General features: G+C 44.2%; 3 protein-coding genes across 5 annotated transcripts in view; all 3 read left to right on the forward strand.

The window, feature by feature from the left end:
• BNIPL (BCL2 interacting protein like) overlaps window positions 1-19,490 on the forward strand; it is a 179,482-nt gene that overhangs the window by 33,366 nt on the left and 126,626 nt on the right. The window lies entirely within an intron of this gene.
• Window positions 1,013-6,262, forward strand: MLLT11 (MLLT11 transcription factor 7 cofactor). Its single transcript, XM_042441161.1, has 2 exons — window positions 1,013-1,233; window positions 5,765-6,262. Exons 1-2 carry the CDS (start codon window positions 1,054-1,056, stop codon window positions 6,041-6,043), a joined length of 459 nt encoding a protein of 152 aa, XP_042297095.1. The 5' UTR covers window positions 1,013-1,053; the 3' UTR covers window positions 6,044-6,262.
• On the forward strand, window positions 9,110-18,870 carry GABPB2 (GA binding protein transcription factor subunit beta 2). Of its 2 annotated transcripts, XM_042441143.1 has the most exons (9): window positions 9,110-9,162; window positions 10,707-10,847; window positions 11,467-11,634; window positions 12,333-12,527; window positions 12,829-12,979; window positions 13,159-13,275; window positions 13,430-13,615; window positions 14,823-14,965; window positions 15,421-18,870. In XM_042441143.1, the coding sequence occupies exons 2-9, from the start codon at window positions 10,734-10,736 to the stop codon at window positions 15,721-15,723; spliced, it is 1,377 nt and encodes a 458-aa protein (XP_042297077.1). In that variant the 5' UTR covers window positions 9,110-9,162; window positions 10,707-10,733; the 3' UTR covers window positions 15,724-18,870. The 2 variants fall into 2 exon arrangements, with proteins under 2 accessions (XP_042297077.1, XP_042297078.1); XM_042441144.1 differs by lacking the exon at window positions 9,110-9,162 and having other exon boundaries at window positions 13,162-13,275.

Below are 19,490 nucleotides of genomic sequence, written 5' to 3' on the forward strand. Positions count from 1 at the left end.
TCCTAATGTTGAGTTGGAATTTCTTTTCCTGGAACTTGCATCCATTGTTCTGGATCTTATTCTCTGGAGCAACAGAAAACAAGCTTGCTCCATCCTCAGTATGACACCCCTTCAAATACTTAAACAGGGCTATTGTATCACCTGTTAACCTTCTCTTGGCTAAACGTCCCCAGCTCCCTAAGTCTTTCCTCATAGGGCATGATTTCCAGACCCTTCACCATTTTAGTCGCCCTCCTTTGGATACACTCCAGTTTCTCAACATCTTTTTTGAATTGTGGTGCCCAGAACTGGACACAATATTCCAGGTAAGGCCTGACCAATGCAGAATAGAGTAGCACTATTACTTCCCTTGATCAAGACACTACACTTCTATTGATGCTGCCTACAATTGCATTGGCCTTTTTAGCTGCCGCATCACACTCTTGACTCATGTTCAACTTGTGGTCTACCAGGATTCCTAGATCAATTCCACATGGACTGTAGTCAAGCCAGATATCCCCCATCCTATGTCTATCCATTTCATTTTTTCACCTTAAGTGCAGTGCCTTACATTTCTCCGTGTTGAATTTCATTTTGTTAGCTTTGGCCCAGCTTTCTAATCTATTCAGGTCATTTTGACATTTGATCCTATCCTCTGGGGCATTTGCTACTCCTAGTTTGGTGTCATCTGCAAGCTTGATAAGCTCCATTTCTTCGCCCAAGTTATTGATAAAGATGTTCAATAGCATTGGTCCCAGAACAGAACCCAGGAGTAGTCACTTTGCCTCTACAACCTCCAAGGTGCAATGTAGTTTCCTATTCCCTAGACTAGCATCTCATTATATAGCAATGATCTAATAATTTCATTTTAAGACAACCAAGGTTTTTTCCTTCGGTGTCGCCCGATGCTCCCAGAATGCGTAACCAATGTGAAATGGAGCAAACCCTTGCGTTGGTGCTCCTGCTTTCTCTCTGGCACCAAAAATAGCCTAGCAGCTGGTTCATTGGCCCAGCATCTCTCTTGCAAGAGGGGCAACATTCAGACGCCTGTTTAGGAGGGGCGAAGGCAGGCGCATGTGTGCAAGGCGCACGCACAAGACACGACGCACACACCCTCCTAGACAAAAGCAGAGAAGAATAGACCCGCTGGACCATCTGGACATCTCTGGATCGCTGGGACCGGTCCTTGGGCTTTTATTCCCCTTGCAAAAAGAAGGCTTTGAATTCAGGTTTCCTGAACCTTCTCTCCAAAAGGTAAGAACTGACGTCTCAAAAATGAAAGATGTGTTTTATTTTGCACCTAGGAAGGAAATAGAAGATGCTTATATCTCTTGCCAGTTTCTTGTCCATTTCAGTTGGTGTCTTCCAAATTATTATTATTATTATTATTATTATTATTATTATTATGGTATTTAAGAATGTCCCTTGAAATAAAACCTTCTCTTTCCCGTAACCACGATTGCAGTTTTTAAGAAACAAGAGCTCCTTTCCTCTCCATCTTGTGTTTTAAAATAAGCAGGTGGTATAGCTGTTTCCTTCGTTTTTATGGTACGGTCCCAGACCAAAAAAAAGACGAATAAAAACGAACTCTTTAAATATAGAAAAACTCATCGTTGGCTCGAAATGGTGAAACCGAACCAAACAGAGGAAGGAAAGCAGAGTCATGAAAATGGACGCATCTTTATGAACCGTATATATATATATGGGTCATAAAGATGCATCCATTTTCATGACTCTGCTTTTCTTCCTCTGTTTGGTTCAGTGTATATATATATATATATAGATGTATATTTCAAATATGCACCTCTATTTAAAATGTGGCGTGATACGAAAGGTAATTAAAAATGAGATATAAATTAGAATTCATTATATTATAACCTCCATCCCTTTGAAAGAGAAGAGGAAGAGGGAACGGCGATCCCTTCCAAAGCCACCTTGAATTTGGGAATAAGGTGGGCTATAAATCCAATAAACAGATACATAATCAGGATTAAAAAGGAATTAAATCTCCTGTCATTCCTATTTCCCCGGCTATAAATTCACGGCAACCGGGTGTGAGTCCTCGGTTTTAATCACGTCAGTCTCTATAAAGATTTCCAGAAGTGTCTCCGACAGAAATATCCTCTCTCCATCCATCGTCCAAAAGGAGAAGGCTATTTTGGAAAAAGCAGATGGTTTTGCATGCCGGAGATGGTCTTTTGGACCAACGCCTCCGCCCCAAAGTCTATGGGTCTCCCATGTAATATTAACAGTGATCTAATATCCCTGGGAAGTCACAGTGCGTCATCATAGACCTGAAAGGGATATATTTTTAGGCACTTGTTGGTCACCAGAAAGACACTTATAATGCAGGGGAAAAGGAACAAGGATGGCTAATGACTATGATGATGATGCTAATTGTAATAATAGTCTCGCTAATAAGTATCTTGCGGTTGACCGATGGAGCTTTGGACCATCGTTGATTCGGATGCTCTCCGAAACCTAGGCACTGTTGGTCACATCTGCACTGCAGAAATAATGCGCTTTGACTGCCATGGCTCCATGTTAGGGATTTGTAGTTTTTTGTGGGTTTTTTGGGCGATGTGGCCAGGTTCGAGAAGAGTTTATTCCTGACGTTTCGCCAGCATCATGCCAGGGATTTGTCGTTTTCGGTGGCACCAAAGGTCTCTGGGAGGCTAAATATCTCACCAAACTAAAGCAGAGCGAAATAGATTTCTCATTTGACAGAATCAAATAACATCCCAAATCCACAAAGGGGAGAGACCTTTATAAGGCCAACCAAAATGCGCAAAACGCACGTCCGCAGCTGACTTCCATGGTTGAAAACGGAGTTCAAAGTGCAAAAAGGAATTTGCAATGGTTAACTCAGGAAAGAAAGGCGAGAAGTCTTGCTTTTCCCAGGAGGCTCAGGCAAAAGCAAGACTGCGTTTTGTGCATTTGGGTTGGTCACATAAAGGTATCCCTGTTTTGTGAATATTGCATTTTGCAATATGACCAACACAACTACACCTGAATATGTTATTGTGCATTTTGCATGGGCCAATAAAGGTACCCCTGTTTTGTGGGTTACTTTGGATGCCATTGGACTTTGCAATATGGCCCAGACAACTACGGCTGAATATACTACATTGGATTTTGGTTGGCCCACTAAAGGTATCCCTGTTTTGCGGATTATTTTGGCTGTTATTGTACTTTACTATATGTCCAACGTCTGAAGATGTTATTGCATCCCTGTTTTGTGGATTATTTTGGATGTTATTGTACTTTGCTATATGGCAAACACAGTGACCCTTGGATACGATAAGAGGAAGCAAAAGGAGAGTCTAGAAACCGGGCCAACGGCGGACAGATGGGAATGATAGTCGATAATAAGCCAAAAGAGAAAAGGGAGAGGCAGGGAATAGAAAGGATGGGAGCGGCACTGCGGATAAATTCATCATCTGTCTGGGTGGGAGGACCCCAAAGGATGCACCAAAGGCAGTCAGGTGGCATCCAGGATGGAGAAAACGGGTGCCTATGTGCCGACTGATGGAGACCCTATGCATTTTTTATAGGGTCTTATTAAGAGCAAGGAATCTTCAGAGGTGGTTTTGCTGGTTCCTTCCTCTGAAATAAGGCCTACAGACAGGCAGAAGAAAAGAGATAGGGAAAGTGAGAAAGAGGAGGTGGAGATGGGGTCCGATTTATGGATTTTGTGTTGCCTTTAAAAAAGGGACCCAAAGTGGCTCACAGGTAAATTAAAGTGGACCCTTGTTATTTGCTGGGGTTTCATTCCAGGAACCATCATGGACACAAAAATCCATGGATGCTCAAGTTGAATGAAACACAATGGGTTGTTGTTGTTGTTGTTGTTGTTGTTGTTATTATTACAGTGGCCCCTTGGGTTTTGGTTCCAGTACCTACCATGGATACCAAAATCCATGAGTCTAATTAGATACAATGAGTTGTTGTTGTTGTTGTTGTTGTTGTTGTTGTTATCGTGGCCCCTTGGGTTTTGGTTTCAGGACCCACCATGAACACCAAAGGTGGATGTTCAGGTTCCATTATATACAATGGGATATTATTATTATTATTATTATTATTATTATTATTGTGGGCCTTTGGTTTCCGCTGGGTTTTGGTTCCAGGACCCTCCATGGACATCAATAGGTCAAGTGCCATTATGTACAATGGGTATTATTATCATCATCATCATCATTAGTAGTAGTAGTAGTATTACAGTAGGCCTTTGGGCTCCGCTGGGTTTTGGTTGCAGGACCTATCATGGATCCCAAAATCCATGGATGCTCAAGTGCCATTAAACGCAATGGAATGGTAAAATGGTGCCCATTATATAAAATGGCAAAATCAAGGTTGCCTTTTTGGACTATATATATATATTATTCCACATTTGGGGGAGTGTAGTATCCACAAGCCATGGATACCATACCCCTCCAACGATGCTAATGTATCAGGGACAGTCCGATTACTCCTCCGCCTTCCCATTTTCTCAGCTGCTTTTTAAAATGTCCTGGTTTCTCTCTCTTTTCCTCCCACTTTCCCCCTTTCTCCTCCGCTGCCTTCAGTTCTTGCAAACTGAGCTCAAAGTGAGCAGAGTTTCTTGCCCTTCTCAGGAGGCTTGGGCAAAAGCAAACTGCTGCAGCATGCACTTCTTCATTCATATCTTTTTGCATACTTGACCACATTCTGACGTTGCTGGGCGACGCATGTGTCCTGGCTCCCGGTTGTGAAATGTTGTGATGGTGTCACAATGAAAGGAGTGTGGCTATCTGGGGAGCTCCAAAGGGCTGGAGTGGGATCTGAGGAGGGTCGGTTTCAGCCGCAGGGATTAAGATGTCCTCCCCTTCTCTAGGATATTAATCTGGGACTCAGCATTTTGGGGCGGAAATAAAAGGTACATATCTTAACCTTTAAAGCTGTATAATGGGGAAATAAAGAATGCTGGCGGAGGATGGGATCTAGGGGACCAATCATTTATAGTTTCTTTGCTCCACATTTATAACCCAACTTCTCTCCATGGAGGTTAGCATGGTGCACATGGTTCCCCTCCTGCGTTTCATCCTCACAACAACCCTGCGAGGTGGGTCCAAGAGAACCAACTCCCTTGTGGTCTTTGAGAGCAATGAAAGGGGGATTTGAACCTGGATATCCTGGTGTGCTTTCACCAGCTATCTTTGGAATACAACTCCCACCATCCCCAGAGGATGGGAGATAGCGGGAATAATAGTCTAAAACGGGGATTCCCAAACTTTGGTCCTCTAGGCGTTTCAGACTTCAGCTCCCAGAAACCATAGCCATCTTGGCCAACAGTCAGGAGTTATGGGAGCTGAAGTCCAAAAACATCTGGCAGACCAAAGTTTGGAAAGCAAAAATTATAAGACTGATAGAGAATCTGCTTAAACCATGATGTGGATGACGTCGAAGGCCAAACTTCCAGGTGTTTTTTTGTACTGTAGCTCCCATCAACCTCTAGGCAGCATGGCCAAAGGTGAAGCATGATAGGAGCTAGAGTCCAACAACATTTAGGGAGGCATGCTTTACATTTGCCCTCGAACCACGGTGCAAGTCTCCCTCTTTTAAGTACAGGCAAGGTTGCTTTTGACAGTTTTGGGACTTCCGCCTTGCATCACCCTCGACCATCAGCCATACATGTCTGGACCTGATGAGAGCTGTAGTCCAAAACAGTACAGAAAAAGTGTCCTGTTCCCTTGGAAAGGGAGCTACAGAGTGGTGTCAGAGGTCCACTTTCCCACCTCTTACGATTCTGTGACTTTCTCGTTTGCAGGGAGACATGAGGGACACCGTGAACACCCAGTACGACTCCTTCCTTTACTGGCGCATGCCCATTCCGGAACTGGATCTCTCCGAACTGGAACACCTGGGCTTAGCCGACATGGCCATCTACAAGCCCAAGGGAGGCTACTCCGGCCTGGCGACGGACCGCAAGACACCGAACCACGGCCTCTCAGACAGCGAGGATGGCGACCTTCTCCAGTTCAACAGCTTTAACTTCTGGAGAGCTCCTATAGCCAGTATCAGCCCGATTGATTTTGACCTTATCTGATGCCCGATGCAACATAATAATAGTGCCGGCTGCTCCACCTGTTTGCGTGTCCCGATGACCGATCTCCTTCCTTCTTGTCTTTCCTCCTTCCCACCCCTTTCCCTCCATCTCTTCCCTTTCGGCGGCCTTTTCTGTCCACGCAGTAACGGCAAACGCTCCTCCGCAACGGCACCCGAGGGATATTTTGGTTTTCCTTTAAACATACGTGATTGTCTGACACTCGCTCTGTTCGTTCTTGGTGATAACCGCTCCTTGAGCTTGGATGTACATGTCGAAGGTCCGAGGGTAGGCTGAGACGGAGGTCTCTGGGAGGTACAAGAGAGGCATAGGATATTTGAAATTGAGTCTGTAAAAATAATCCCTCCTTTGTGGAATCAAACTGGATAGATTGCAGCCAATTATTATTTAAACATAGTTAGCAACTAGCAGCCTTCTAGCAAAATTCAGGCTTCCAAGGATTTGGCCCAATCAGCTTCTACGGCTGCAGAAATAATAATATTAAGTAGTGAAGGTTGCACCCACACTGCAGAAATAATCCAGTTTGATACCACTTTAACTGCCATGACTCCATGCTATGAAATTCTGGCATTAGTAGATGTGGTGAAATGCTAAATATCTCACAGAACGCCATAGCATGGAGCCATGGCAGTTAAAGTGGTGTCAAACCGGATTGTTTCTGCAGTGCGGACTATGTATGTCTGGGATGGGATGGTGGAATTAAAAGGGTAGGAAACTTGGGTGCAAAGGAAGAACCATGGCATCAAATGGTGAAGAAAGGCCTGCGGGAGCATGGAGTCCAATGCGCGGTGCAGTTCGAAAAAGTCGGCCCTTGGATGTATTCCTGATTAAACTGCAAAAAGAAAGATAAATGTGCATTTGTTTGGAGCAAACAGCTATTTTCTAAACAACCCAAGGGAGATGCGTGTCGATTAAGAAGTGTGCTGTTTCACAATTGAACACCGGTGCAATGATTCCCCAATGATTTTCTATGGGAAAGTATTCCCCAATGATTCTCTATAGGGAAGAATGGTTTCCCTATGGGCAAGTATTCCTCAATGATTCTCTATGGGATTTATTCTTCTATGTTTCCCTATAGGCATATCCTCCTATCGTTCTCAATAGGGAAGTATTCCGTAATGTTTCTCTATGGGCAAGTATGGTTTTCCTATGGGCAAATATTCCTCAATTATTCTCTATGGGCAAGTATTCTCCAATGATTCTCTATGAGCAAATATTCCCCAATGATTCTCTATGGGCAAGTATTCTCATATGTTTCTCTATGGGCAAGTAATTTTCAATGATTCTCTATGGGCATATTCCCCAACGTTTACCTATGGGCAAGTATTGCCCAATGATTCTCTATGGCAAGTATGGTTTCCCTATGGGCAAGTGTTCACCAATCAATCTTTATGGGCAAGTGTTCTCCTATGATCCCTATTGACATATTCCCCAATGATTCTCTATAGGGAAGTGTTCCCCAATGATTCTCTATGGGCAAGCATGGTTTTTCCCTATGGGCAAGTATTCTCCTATGATTGGCACGTTCCCCAATGATCTTCTATAGGGAAGTGTTCCCCAATGATTCTCTATGGGATATATTCTCAAATGTCTCCCAATGGGCAAGTATTCCTCAATGATTCCCTATGGGATCTATTCTCCTATGATTCTCTATGAGGAAGTGTTCCTCAGTGATTCTCTATGGGCAAATACGGTTTCCCCATGGACAAGTACTCCCCAATGATTCTTTATGGGATGTATTCTCCTATGATTCCCTATGGGCACATTCCCCTATGATTCTCTACGGGGAAGTGTTCTCCAATGATTTCCTATGGGCAAGTATGGTTTCCCAATGGGCAAGCATTCCCCTATGATTCTCTAAGGGCACGTTCCCCTACGATTCTCTATAGGGAAGTATTCCCCAATGATTCTTAATGGGATGTATTCTGCAATGACTCCCTATGGATAGGTATGATTTCCCTATTCTTCAATGATTCCCTATGGGGGAAGTATCTCCCAATGATTCTATATATGGAAATACTGTATTCCCCAATGGTTCCCTATGGGCAAGTATGGTTTCCTTATGGGCTGTGCTTTGTTTTAGTATGTCCTGAAGGAGAAAAAAACCCCACTCAATATACATATCAATGCTTGCTTTTTAATGAGGCTCAGAACTGAGGACATTTTGGACTATTCCTACTGGGCAGGAGGAAGCTGAAATGTAGGACATGCCCTGGGAAAGGAGGACATAGCTGGTGCCCCTGAGTTTGGTGAGGTTTCTTCAGAGGGAGGTTTGCTATTGCATTGCATTGCCCTGAGGCTGAGAGAGTGTGACTTGGGCCAAAGTCTCCCATTGGGGTTTCCAAGGCTGAGCCCAGGATTCGAACCCAGGACTCCAGAATCATATTGCCATCTGCCATAGAGAGGACCATGGATAGAGTGCCTCCCTGCTGTGGCAGCCAGTCACCATGGCAACGGTTCCTGTTCCTTTAAAACCATAGAGATGCAGGGGAGATCCAAGAAAAAGGACGTCATGTGAGACGCAAAGAACGCAGCGGAGAGCCGCCCCGTTCCTTTAAAACCATAGACGCAGTGGGAGAGAGCTCCCAGAAAAAAAGGACTGTCATTGAGACCAAAGAACGCAGACGGATAGGCGCCGTCCTGGAATGTTATTGGAGACAATAATTGGCAGCGTTCCCTCACTGACCATAGAGTAAAGTAAAGCGTCGCACCCAGAGCACAACAAAAAAAACCGATTGGCGCTGAGCTCATTAACCGTTTCCGACCGGAGTTGGCCCGTGCGTCGCTGTAAGTGTTCCCCCTCTTGCCAAGGGCACTTCCGGTCGCCGCCATTTTGTCTCCCCACTTTCGGCAGAGAGGGGAAAAATTAAAATAAAGAAACCCCAGATTTAATACTATTCATATATTATTATATTATATTATTATTATTATTATTAAATGTAGTACAATCTCCACCCAGCAATAATAATTTTAATTGTTGTTAAAAATGTAAGAAGAGGATGATGATGGAACGGAAGTTAAAGCAGCTAATAATAATAATAATGATGGATGATGAAATAATAAGAAAGCGAAACGCCCCAGAAAAACAAAGGCTCTTGAGGGTGAGTCTGGGGCGAATATTTTGGGGGGAAGGAGTGCTTTTATGACAAAATTGCATTATTAAGGGGGTGGGTTCTGTCTGATATATATATATATATATATAGATATATAGATATATATAGCAATAAAAGTAATAATAACTAAAGGGTGTGATGAATATAATATATAGGGGGATAGATATATTAGTGTGTGGGGTGTGTGATGGTTGTAGTAAGGGGAAGGGGATTTCTGCGCTGTGTTTATGAGATGTGTATATAGCTATAGATATATAGATATATAAGATTTGGGTTTGGGATAAGTAAAAGAAAGCATAATATGTGGGGAGAGCGAGGAGATGTGGGGGAACCTAATTTCCCCCACACGGGGTGGTTTTGCTAAGCACAAAAGGACTTATGAAGGGGAGGGGGCCGGTGCTGCCGGTTTTTAGAACCACAAGCACCCATACCAATAGATATACAAACACACCCACACAGAAATACAGAAAAAAATAAAGATATATATAACAGCACACACACATACAATAGATAGATAACAAACACACCACATAAATATAAGATAGACACACACACGATACAATGATACTATAGACACACACACACATACAAGATATATATACACACACACAAAGACAATATATATACAGACACACACACCAACAAAAAACAGCACACACATAGCATATAAGAGACACAACACACACACAGACAGATAAATAGATACACACACACATACAAGATATAAACTACACACACACACACATACAATAATATATAACACACACACCTACAATATATAGATATACACACACACACATACAATATATACACACACACATACAATAAAAACACACACAAGACACAATATAAAGAGACACACCCAACACAACAAGTATAGATACCACAACACACATACAAATATAATGCACACACACACGACAGACAATATAAGATGACAACACACAGCATACAATATAGATATACAACACACACACAGACAATAGATAAGACACAACACACATACAATATATAGATACACACACAGCAACATGAATAGACACACCACACAATACATAAATAATACACACCACACATACATATAGATATACACACACACACATACAATATATTATACACACACACACATACAATATATATACACACACAATAATCACAACAATGATAGATATAGATACACACACACATACGAATATATAACCACACATATAACAAAAACAATGTGGGTTGTGTGTGTGTGGTAGAAATATATATATATATTATATTTGGGTATGGAGAACAATTGTTTGTATAGTTATGTAGTTAGGTTGGGGATAAAGTAAGAAAGCTTACGTATTTGGGGAGGAGAAGAGACAGGGAGGTGTTCTTATTACAAAAGTGCTCTATTAAGGGGGGATTTGTGCCTGTTTTATATATGTTTGGTGTGGGTGTGTGTTGGGTTTGGGATAAGTAGGAAAGCTTAAATATTTGGGGGGGGTTGGAGAAGAGATGGGGGTGTCCTAAGCTGTATGAACTCTTGTGTCTCTGCTCTAGATTTTGGAAAACGGCCGTTCCCATGTATGAAGATGTCTCTGGTGGATCTGGGGAAGAGATTGTTAGAAGCCGCCCGCAAAGGCCAAGACGATGAAGTCAGGACGCTGATGGCGAACGGGGCGCCTTTCACCACGGATTGGGTGCGTCTGGGGCCAAAAGGAAAGAAAGGGAGGAAGAGAGGGAGGTTGGGAAGCTTGTCTACTAGAATCATAGCCATTGAACTATACTGATCTCCAGAGCTCCAACCAGCTAGTATATAACTATGGCCCCATACAGACAGGCCAAAACAAAGCTGCTTCGGGTCACTTTGGAGGTACGCTGTTTAAATGACGCACGCATCCTAAGAGTCCAGAAGCTGCGCCAAAGCCATGATCTAGTCCTAAGGACTGGAACAGAGCTTTGGCATGGCTTCAGCTTTGTACCACATTTCTTCTTCTTTGGATGTGCTGGGGCTGCAACTGTCCTGGCTGGGGATGATGGGTTACTGCGGTCCCAACACATCAAGGGAATACCTGGTTCAAGAAACCTCAGTATAAGGAACTTGATTTCAATACTGGCTTCAATATAAGTATCCCCTTTGTTCGCCCGACAGTGACAAGGAGGAAGGGACAGGGTAGCGGTTGGAGGGGCGATCCAGCATTGGAGGCCTCTTACTCGTCATGGCACTGAGCCTACACACAGACAGGAGGTATTAGACATTTTGATGCCGCTAAGCAGCATGGCACGGGTTATAATTCTTCTGCTTAACGGTCCTGACAGCTGGGAACATCGCCGCTTCATCTGGCAGCTCAGCATGGTCACTACTCCACTGCAGAAGTCCTACTTCGGGCAGGGGTCAGCCGGGACGCTCGGACGAAGGTGGACCGGACGCCGCTTCACATGGCAGCTGCCGACGGGCACTCACACATCGTTGAGCTCCTGATCAGGGTAAGCCAGTCTTCAGTAGGGGCAACTCCATCTGTAATATATGTTAAGATGCATCACATTAAAAGCGTTGTTGTTTGCTGTCACACTGGCTTTGATTTATGACCACCCTGGGAACGAGAGACCTCCAAGCCACCCTGTTATCAACACACCTGGCCTTGCAAATTCAGAGCAACCATGGCTTCCTTGGTGGAGTCAATCCACCTGCCATGCTGTCTTCCTCTTTCTTTACTGCCTTCTATTTTGTAGAGCGCTGTTATCTTTTCTAATGAGTCAAGGCATCTCATGATATCTCCAAAGTGTGACACAGCCTCAGTTTAGTCATCTTGGCTTCCGATGAGAGTTCAGGCTTCATTTGCTCTCATACTCTCATGCCTTTGTCTTTTTGGCTTTCCATGGCAGAACTCTTCTCCAGCACCATGTTTTAAAGGATGTGCTCAGAAGCCTCCTGTTGTGTTCCCTGTGCCCAAGTTAACAAATATTTTGGTAGGTCTAGGCAAGCTACTGCCTCCCAGTTCTGTTTTTAACATGCCTTAAAGTTGACGCCTGCAAAGGTGGCACATTTTGACCAAGAAATTCCAGAGTCTGATAGTTGCAGAACTCTTTGTGGATTTCCCATTGCACTTTTAACTGTGTATGTAATCTTTTATTCCCCCTTATGATTGTGTTTTGCTCTAAGCGCCTGTTCTTCCACCCCTCAGAATGGGGCCGATGTGAATGCCAAGGACATGTTGAAGATGACGGCTTTGCACTGGGCGACAGAGCACAACCACCGGGATGTTGTTGCTCTGCTAATCCGATATGGGGCTGATGTGCATGCGTTCAGCAAGTTTGACAAATCTGCCTTTGATATCGCTTTGGACAAAAACAACCCAGAGACTTTGCTCATGCTGCAGGTGGGATAGAAGTTGAACCCCTAGGCCTCTACTTCTTGTTTTTATCTCCCTTCCTTCCTTCAAATATTTCTGTCCCACCCTCTATCAAGATGTTATAGCGTCCTTCAGTTAAAACAACAGAGACATCAGAAAGCAGTTCTAGATAAAAATGTTAGAATAATTTGAATATGTTAAATGCTTGTTAAATAAACATCAGGTTAAAACAGTGGGAAAGACGGAGAGACTAAACACCATGTATGTACACTTGAATGAGGGGCCATTTTGGATAGTTTTTGAGGACTGACGGTGTTTTCTTCCACAGGAGGCCATGCAAAACCAAGTTGTCACCAGCCTGGAGAGGGCAAATCCAGTCCCAGGCTCCATGACTGTCAACCAGCCGTTCATCCTGACCTCAGGAGAGGTGCTGAGTCTAGCCAGCCTTGTTTCCTCAGCAGAGACCAAAACAACCTCAGGTAAGACCTCTCAAAACACAGGACCTATCTTCCCTCCTGAATGTTCTTGGCTGCATAGGATGCAAACAGAAGCTATTCCTTCTAACCCCTTTTCATTCCACTGCCATGTTGCACAAGATTATAAGAACTTCTTCTGCGAAGGCTCCACTAATCCATGTTAACTGCCTTCTCTTGCCCAGCAGGAGATCCCCACATTTCCACCATGACGCTATCAAACTCAACCACCTCAGTCCTTGCCACGCTGGCAGCCATCGCTGAAGCCTCTGGACCGCTTTCCAGTTCAAACACAACCCCAGGTAATGGGATGGACAGCTGTGAGTAGATCCTTAATTTTCCTAGCATGCATGGGTCAGTTCAGATTGTTTCAAAAGCCTAGATTTGCTGGTTGGACTTTTTGTTTTGGTTCTGGCTTCATTATAGTTCTTGAGAGCTTGTTTTGAACTTTTGCAGTTATCTCGGAGGAAGTTGTGGAAACCAGTGCCGTGGATCCCCCTCTCCAACACGTCGTCACTAGCGGGGGCCAGCGGGTGATTACGATTGTAGCCGATGGGATCCCGCTGGGCAACCTCCAGGCAGCCATTCCCAGCCGTGGCCTCGGCCAGCCCTTCATTGTGACAATGCAGAACGGGCAGCAAAGTAGGTGGGAGCCCATAGTGCCACTCTGTTCTGCTCTGGTCAGGCCCCACATGGAATATTGTGTCCAATTCTGGGCAACACAATTTGAAAAAGGATGTTGAGAAACTGGAGTGTGTCCAAAGGAGAGAGACTAAAATGGTGAAGGGTCTGGAAACCATGCCCTATGAGGAACAACTTAGGGAGCTGGGGATGTTTAGCCTGGAGAAGAGAAGGTTAAGAGGTGATGTGATAGCCTTGTTTAAATACTTGAAGGGATGTCATATTGAGGAGGGAGCAAGCTTGTTTTCTGCTGCTCCAGAGAACAGGACCCAATGGAGCAATGGATGCAAGCTCCAGGAAAGGAGATTCCAACTCAACATTAGGAAGAACTTCCTGAGAGTAAGGGCTGTTCGACAGTGGAACACACTCCCTCGGAGCGTAGTGGAATCTCCCTCCTTGGAGGTCTTTAAACAGAGGCTGGATGGCCATCTGTTGGGGATGCTTTGATTTGAATTTCCTGCATGGCGGGATGGGATTGTACTGGATGGCCCTTGTGGTTTCTTCTAACTTCATGACTATGATCCACACGTGTACAAGATGGGCCCATTAAAACTGGCAAAGCTAAAGCAGCCAGAGCTTTAGTTTAGCGTTGTTTTACGATCCTTTATATTGCATGTATTGCATAATATTTGTTTTATATTATGTTATATTGTATTTTGTCTGGATACTTGGTTTTATAGCTGTGTCGTATAACTTTGTTTTATCATTTCTTCAATTCTCTCGGTGCATATGTTTATGCACATACTTTAGATGATGCGTGTCTGGCAGGATGCACTGTTTTGGGTTGCTGTACCTGTAAAGGACCATGTAAAGTGGAGGCAGTATAGAAACAAATGATAATACAGTCAACCCTTCATATCTATGGGGTTTTTGTTCTGGACCCCCCTGAGGATGCCAAAAACTGGGATTTCAAGTCCCATTCTTGTTAATGGTGGCATGCTGCATTAACACAGCCACACGCAAGCGCTACCATTAGGGAGAATAGGATGGGACCATCCATGGATGCTCCAATCTGTGGATGGCAGCCCCGCAGATAGGGGTGACTGTAATAATAACAACTTCACCCCACATGTTTGGCTTCACTTATGCATGCCTATGTCACTAACAGGATGCTAGACTATGTGTATTATATTCTGCTTTCTCTTCCTTTGCCTTCCTCCATTCTCAGTCCTAACTGTACCTGCTGGTCAGGTGGCAGAAGAAATGATATTTGAAGAAGAAGACGAAAATCATCACGTACCCGAGGAAGTGGAGCCTCCTCTCAAGAAAATCAAAGTGGAACATGTTATTGACGAAGTGGAGGAGAGACAGGTATGGCCAAAGAGAAAGGGAAACCTTGGCCACAGTGGGAGCATGAATAACTAGAGATGTAAAATTTCTGGAATCGTTGAGTCTTTGGGAAATGTTCACTTTTTTCTTTTGGTGAGAAAAATGGAGAATTTGGGGGTGGGAAAAAGTGATGGCCAAGATCCATGCAAATGCATTATGGATCTGTAATTCTAGATTTCGGAGCCGTAACTACATTATACTGAATTCCAGCCAGTATTAGCGTCATTTACAGATTGAAAGTCGTATTAGTTTAGGAATATAAACAGTATTATATACGTGATGTGATACAATTGCACATGCAATGCAAACCCATCTCACAAGTGCTTTATAGGTTTTATGGACAGTGGTCCTTCTCTTTGCACAAAGTCCCTCGAAGCGCAACTCTTGTTTCTTTCATTTCCCGACAAACCCAGGACGTTTTTATTTTACTTCTTCAGGAAACTGTGGAAAGGGAGGTCTTGCAGCAGCAGCTCCAAGAAGCCAACCGGAAAGCTCAGGAATACCGTAGCCAGCTGATGCGGAAGGAAGAGGAAGCGGAAAAGTATCGGAGGAAGCTGGAAGCCATGGCTTGCCAGCAAGAGAGTGGGACAGAAACCTCCGCCGCGGTGGAGGAAGGGGAAGATGCAGAGGAGCGCAATGATGAGGTGAACTCGGTGGAGGTGTCGTCGGAAGAAACTGTCTCCTCGACCCTAGAAGGGGAGTTCCCGACCGACATTGCGGTGGAGACTGTCACCTCGTAACTCCCAGGTCGCTTTTTCCTCATGTTTTTATTTTAAAGGAAGTGCGGAAAACGACTCATCCGGGAAGTGCGTCAAGGGTTATGTTCTCCGGTGACCACACAACTGCCCCCAAACCTTGGACAAAACTATTTCATGTGGGGCCAGCTCCGGAGAGGGAGGGTAACCCCCTTGGACTTTAAATAACCATTCGCTGCATCTTTCCTTTCGAAACAGGGCTTGAAAGCAACCTCAAATGCCTTTTCCAAATATCTGTTACCTTGATATTTCAGAGATATATTTTTGTAAGACGTAGCTTGAGATTCCTTTGAAATAGCCAACAAGTGACCTAAAAAAGAGAGAGAGGGAGATCCCGTTTTATAGGGCAAAGTGGACTTGGTATGGTGCACCAATCGCCAGTGGTTTTGTGACATGCTGGGTAGTGGCTTACCTGCAGTTGTAACAAACATTGGTGTGGGTAGGAAAAGGGAACAGGTTGTGTGCCCCAGTCCAAGAAGTCAGAGGGAACGCATGGGGTTCATGGTCGCTGCACTCCTGTTTGGGGACACATGCAACAGGCAGAAATGGGTGCCTCAAAGGCAGGTGCGATAAAACTACCCTCATGTTGAAGTCTTGAACACAAGGCTGCTTCTTTGCAGTGCCTCCCCTTACGGGTGTGGAGAATTTTTTGGATGAGAGACCAGAAGAATACAGTTTCTTCATAAAGGAAAGAAGAATAGTTTTGCTGCCACAGTACAGAGATGCCATATGAGGTTAGGAGCCAAGACAAACATCAGAACCAGCCCTAACAAAGTGAATTGACTGCTTCAGGCAGTGGGTTTTCAGTGTTGTTGAAAGCAGAGCACTGAGAGGGAGCAGGATTACTTGTTTGGACTACAACTCCTAGAATCCCCATCCACTGGAGACTGGGAGATATAGTCCCTAAATGTCTAGCATGCGCAGATTTCAGATTTTAAAAAGCAAGCTTCTGCAACTTGGTGCCCTCCAAATATCCTGGACCACAATTCCCAACAGACCCAGCTGAGAGATGGGAGTTGTATCCAAAACATCCGGAGAAGGTTTAGTTGGTGGCGGCTGTTGAAGTGCCTCCCTCTCGTCCCGATTTCTCAATGTAACAAGAAATAATAATAATAATAATAATAATAATGAAATATGCAACTATTAACAACTGGGTGACTGTCTGGAAAGAAGACAAAAAGCCATTTTCCTTTGGCTTGGAAAGCCAATTGCCTTCAGAAATGGGGTTTCTGAATCTGTTTCAGAACAAAGCCATGAGGTTGGAACAGGTTTCATATCGCAAGGTGCATTTATTTATATGGGCCTAAGAGCCTGCAGCCTCAGATGGAGCTGCGATGGTGGAGTTCTCTTGCGTTACCTACTTCTGCTAATGCTTTACCCCCAAACCTTCAGCAAGTTGGTGCCCGACCAAAGGGTTTCTGAGATGCTGGAGGTCAGGGATCTTGAAAATGACACCCGCAGGGCTGTCCTGGATGTGAGGTGTGTAGGAAAGACCTCTTTGGGTCCTGTCTCAAAATGCCCCACAACCAGGAGAGCACCTCAATGGTCATTTCCAAGGGCCCCAATTTTGCGGTCCCTCAGAAACCCTTTGGGGCAATTCCTGGCTTAAGATGTAGGCTTTGGGGGTTGTGTTTGGGCTTTTAACAACTATAAATATGAATTCTAAAAGTTACAAAGTCTTAAGCCAAGCTTACGATCTTGTAAATATCGGACAGGATGCCATCCATCGTTTTATAGTTCCCTGTATTTTTAAAATGAAGTATGTGCTTATACTTAACAGAGTAGCCCTGTTTGCCCTGCTTAGTTTGCAACACACTCTTTTTAATTTGTGCCATGAAAGCATTGCTAATAAATATGGTGGCTTCCCCATAGCCAGGATCACTAGGCATTCCATTGATGGCCCAACAGAGCTTGGAAAAGTTCCTTTTCCATAGGACCCTGGCTGGAAAACTGTGGGACTTGTCCAAAAAGGTAACTATTCCCGTCTCTTGCACACTTGCAACGCTGTGATTCCACTTTGACTCCAGTGACACCCATCCTAGGGGTTTGTAGTTCTGAGAGAAGCATCAAGGGTTTCCAAAACTACAGCTCCCACATTTCCATGGGATGGACTCATGGCAAGTGGAATCGCAATGCTATTATTTGTGTAGTTTTCAGGGGCTGTAATGTATAATCGGTGTCTCAGGATGTTGGTATCTAAAGGAACCAACACAACAGACACACAGCAGTTGTTGTTTTCTCCATCCTAAGGATGGAAACGTTCCTTTGGGGTAACAAAGTGAGGATCACACTTAATGTCACACCGAATTACGACAAACTCCCAGTCTTATGAAGAGCAAGTCTGTGAGAATTTGCAGAATGTAGTTTTGTGTTAAAACAAAATTGATTTCCCGTGCAACTGCTTTCTTCCGAGAAAGATCTTGCAGGGTTATTTGCTTTTATAAGATCAATTTTGTAATGGCTTTCTATGAACCCTGTGCTTTTGCCTTGTGCCTTAATGGCCCTTGGATGGAGAAGATTTGGGCAGAGGCTGCCCTCCTCTCTTGCCAACTTCAGCCCAGAAAGAGTTTTCACTAGGCATGAAAACTCTCCAATTTTGTGCCCTTTTTGAGCTCTCTGCCGATACGCGTTTTTATTGTTTTCAAAGAAAGGTAAGGAAAAAGCTTTATGTACAGGCTGCCTTGTTTAGGAGAATGGGAAAAGTATATATTTTGTATTTATCTTTACGTTTTAGGGTCTTTTTTGCCTCAGAAGGCTCAGTTTACAGCGTGTACAATTCCTTCCTTCACAACCCTCCACCCTTTTTTTTGGTACATATTTGGTTAATAAAAGTCAAAAAAGTCCCACGCTTCTCATTGTTTTTTATTTCTTTTCTGAGCTCGGAAAACGAAACGCGGACCGCTTGACTTCGGTCAAAATCGGCGCAAAGCCTCCCGGTGCGACTGCGCAGTCGGTGAGTCCATTGGACACCCTTGCTGTTTTCTGGAAGGATCTTTTAAGGATTCCAGGTGCGTTTCGTCCCTTTGCTCAGAAGTCTGGAACCAACGTTCATAACCAAACATTTCTACCGCTGGTTACGATGAGCCGGTCGGTACGGTCGCTTTGATTTATAGCAACCTAACGGGATTTTGACGGAAAGAGTAATTGGTTTTCTCCCCATGGGGAAAAGAAAAGCTTTTGAGGAGTGGTGGAAAAGGCAGTGCCATGGCAAAACGAAGAGTTCTGGCTATCTTCCAAAAATGATGAAGAATGGGCAGAGCCTGGGAAGGTGAGGCTTGTTTTTGACTGTAATCCCCCAGCTAACTTTTTGAAGTTTTAGGCAAAGCGCTGCATCTGTTCGTACCGCATTTCCTTCTTTAAAGCCAGGATGGCGAGCGTATTTTCTAGATGTTCTTGGACTGAAACCACCAAAATGTCCACAAAAATGGCTAGGGAGATGGCTTTAGATGTTCCCCAGCACGACAGGAAGGCAGTTGTTCAATTCCTAACATCTAGCCATTGGGTATCGTCTCTAAAGACAAAGCTTGCCTTTGGTTCGTAACCACAAACAGATCCGTTCACAGGTGTATAAAAGCTACCAAGCAAAGCATTTTCCCATTCATCTGTCCCAAATGGGGCAACACAATTTCCCCAAACTGCCGTGGAGTGCTTCAGCCTTGACTCGAGAAACTCGAAACATGATCTCAGGTGGCTTCCTCTTCAGCTTCTGGCACCAAACGCCAGCAAGCCTCCACTCGGCACGGTGAAGGACT

This window comes from Sceloporus undulatus, chromosome 9 (assembly GCF_019175285.1).
Source record: "Sceloporus undulatus isolate JIND9_A2432 ecotype Alabama chromosome 9, SceUnd_v1.1, whole genome shotgun sequence".
Lineage (NCBI taxonomy): Eukaryota > Metazoa > Chordata > Lepidosauria > Squamata > Phrynosomatidae > Sceloporus > Sceloporus undulatus.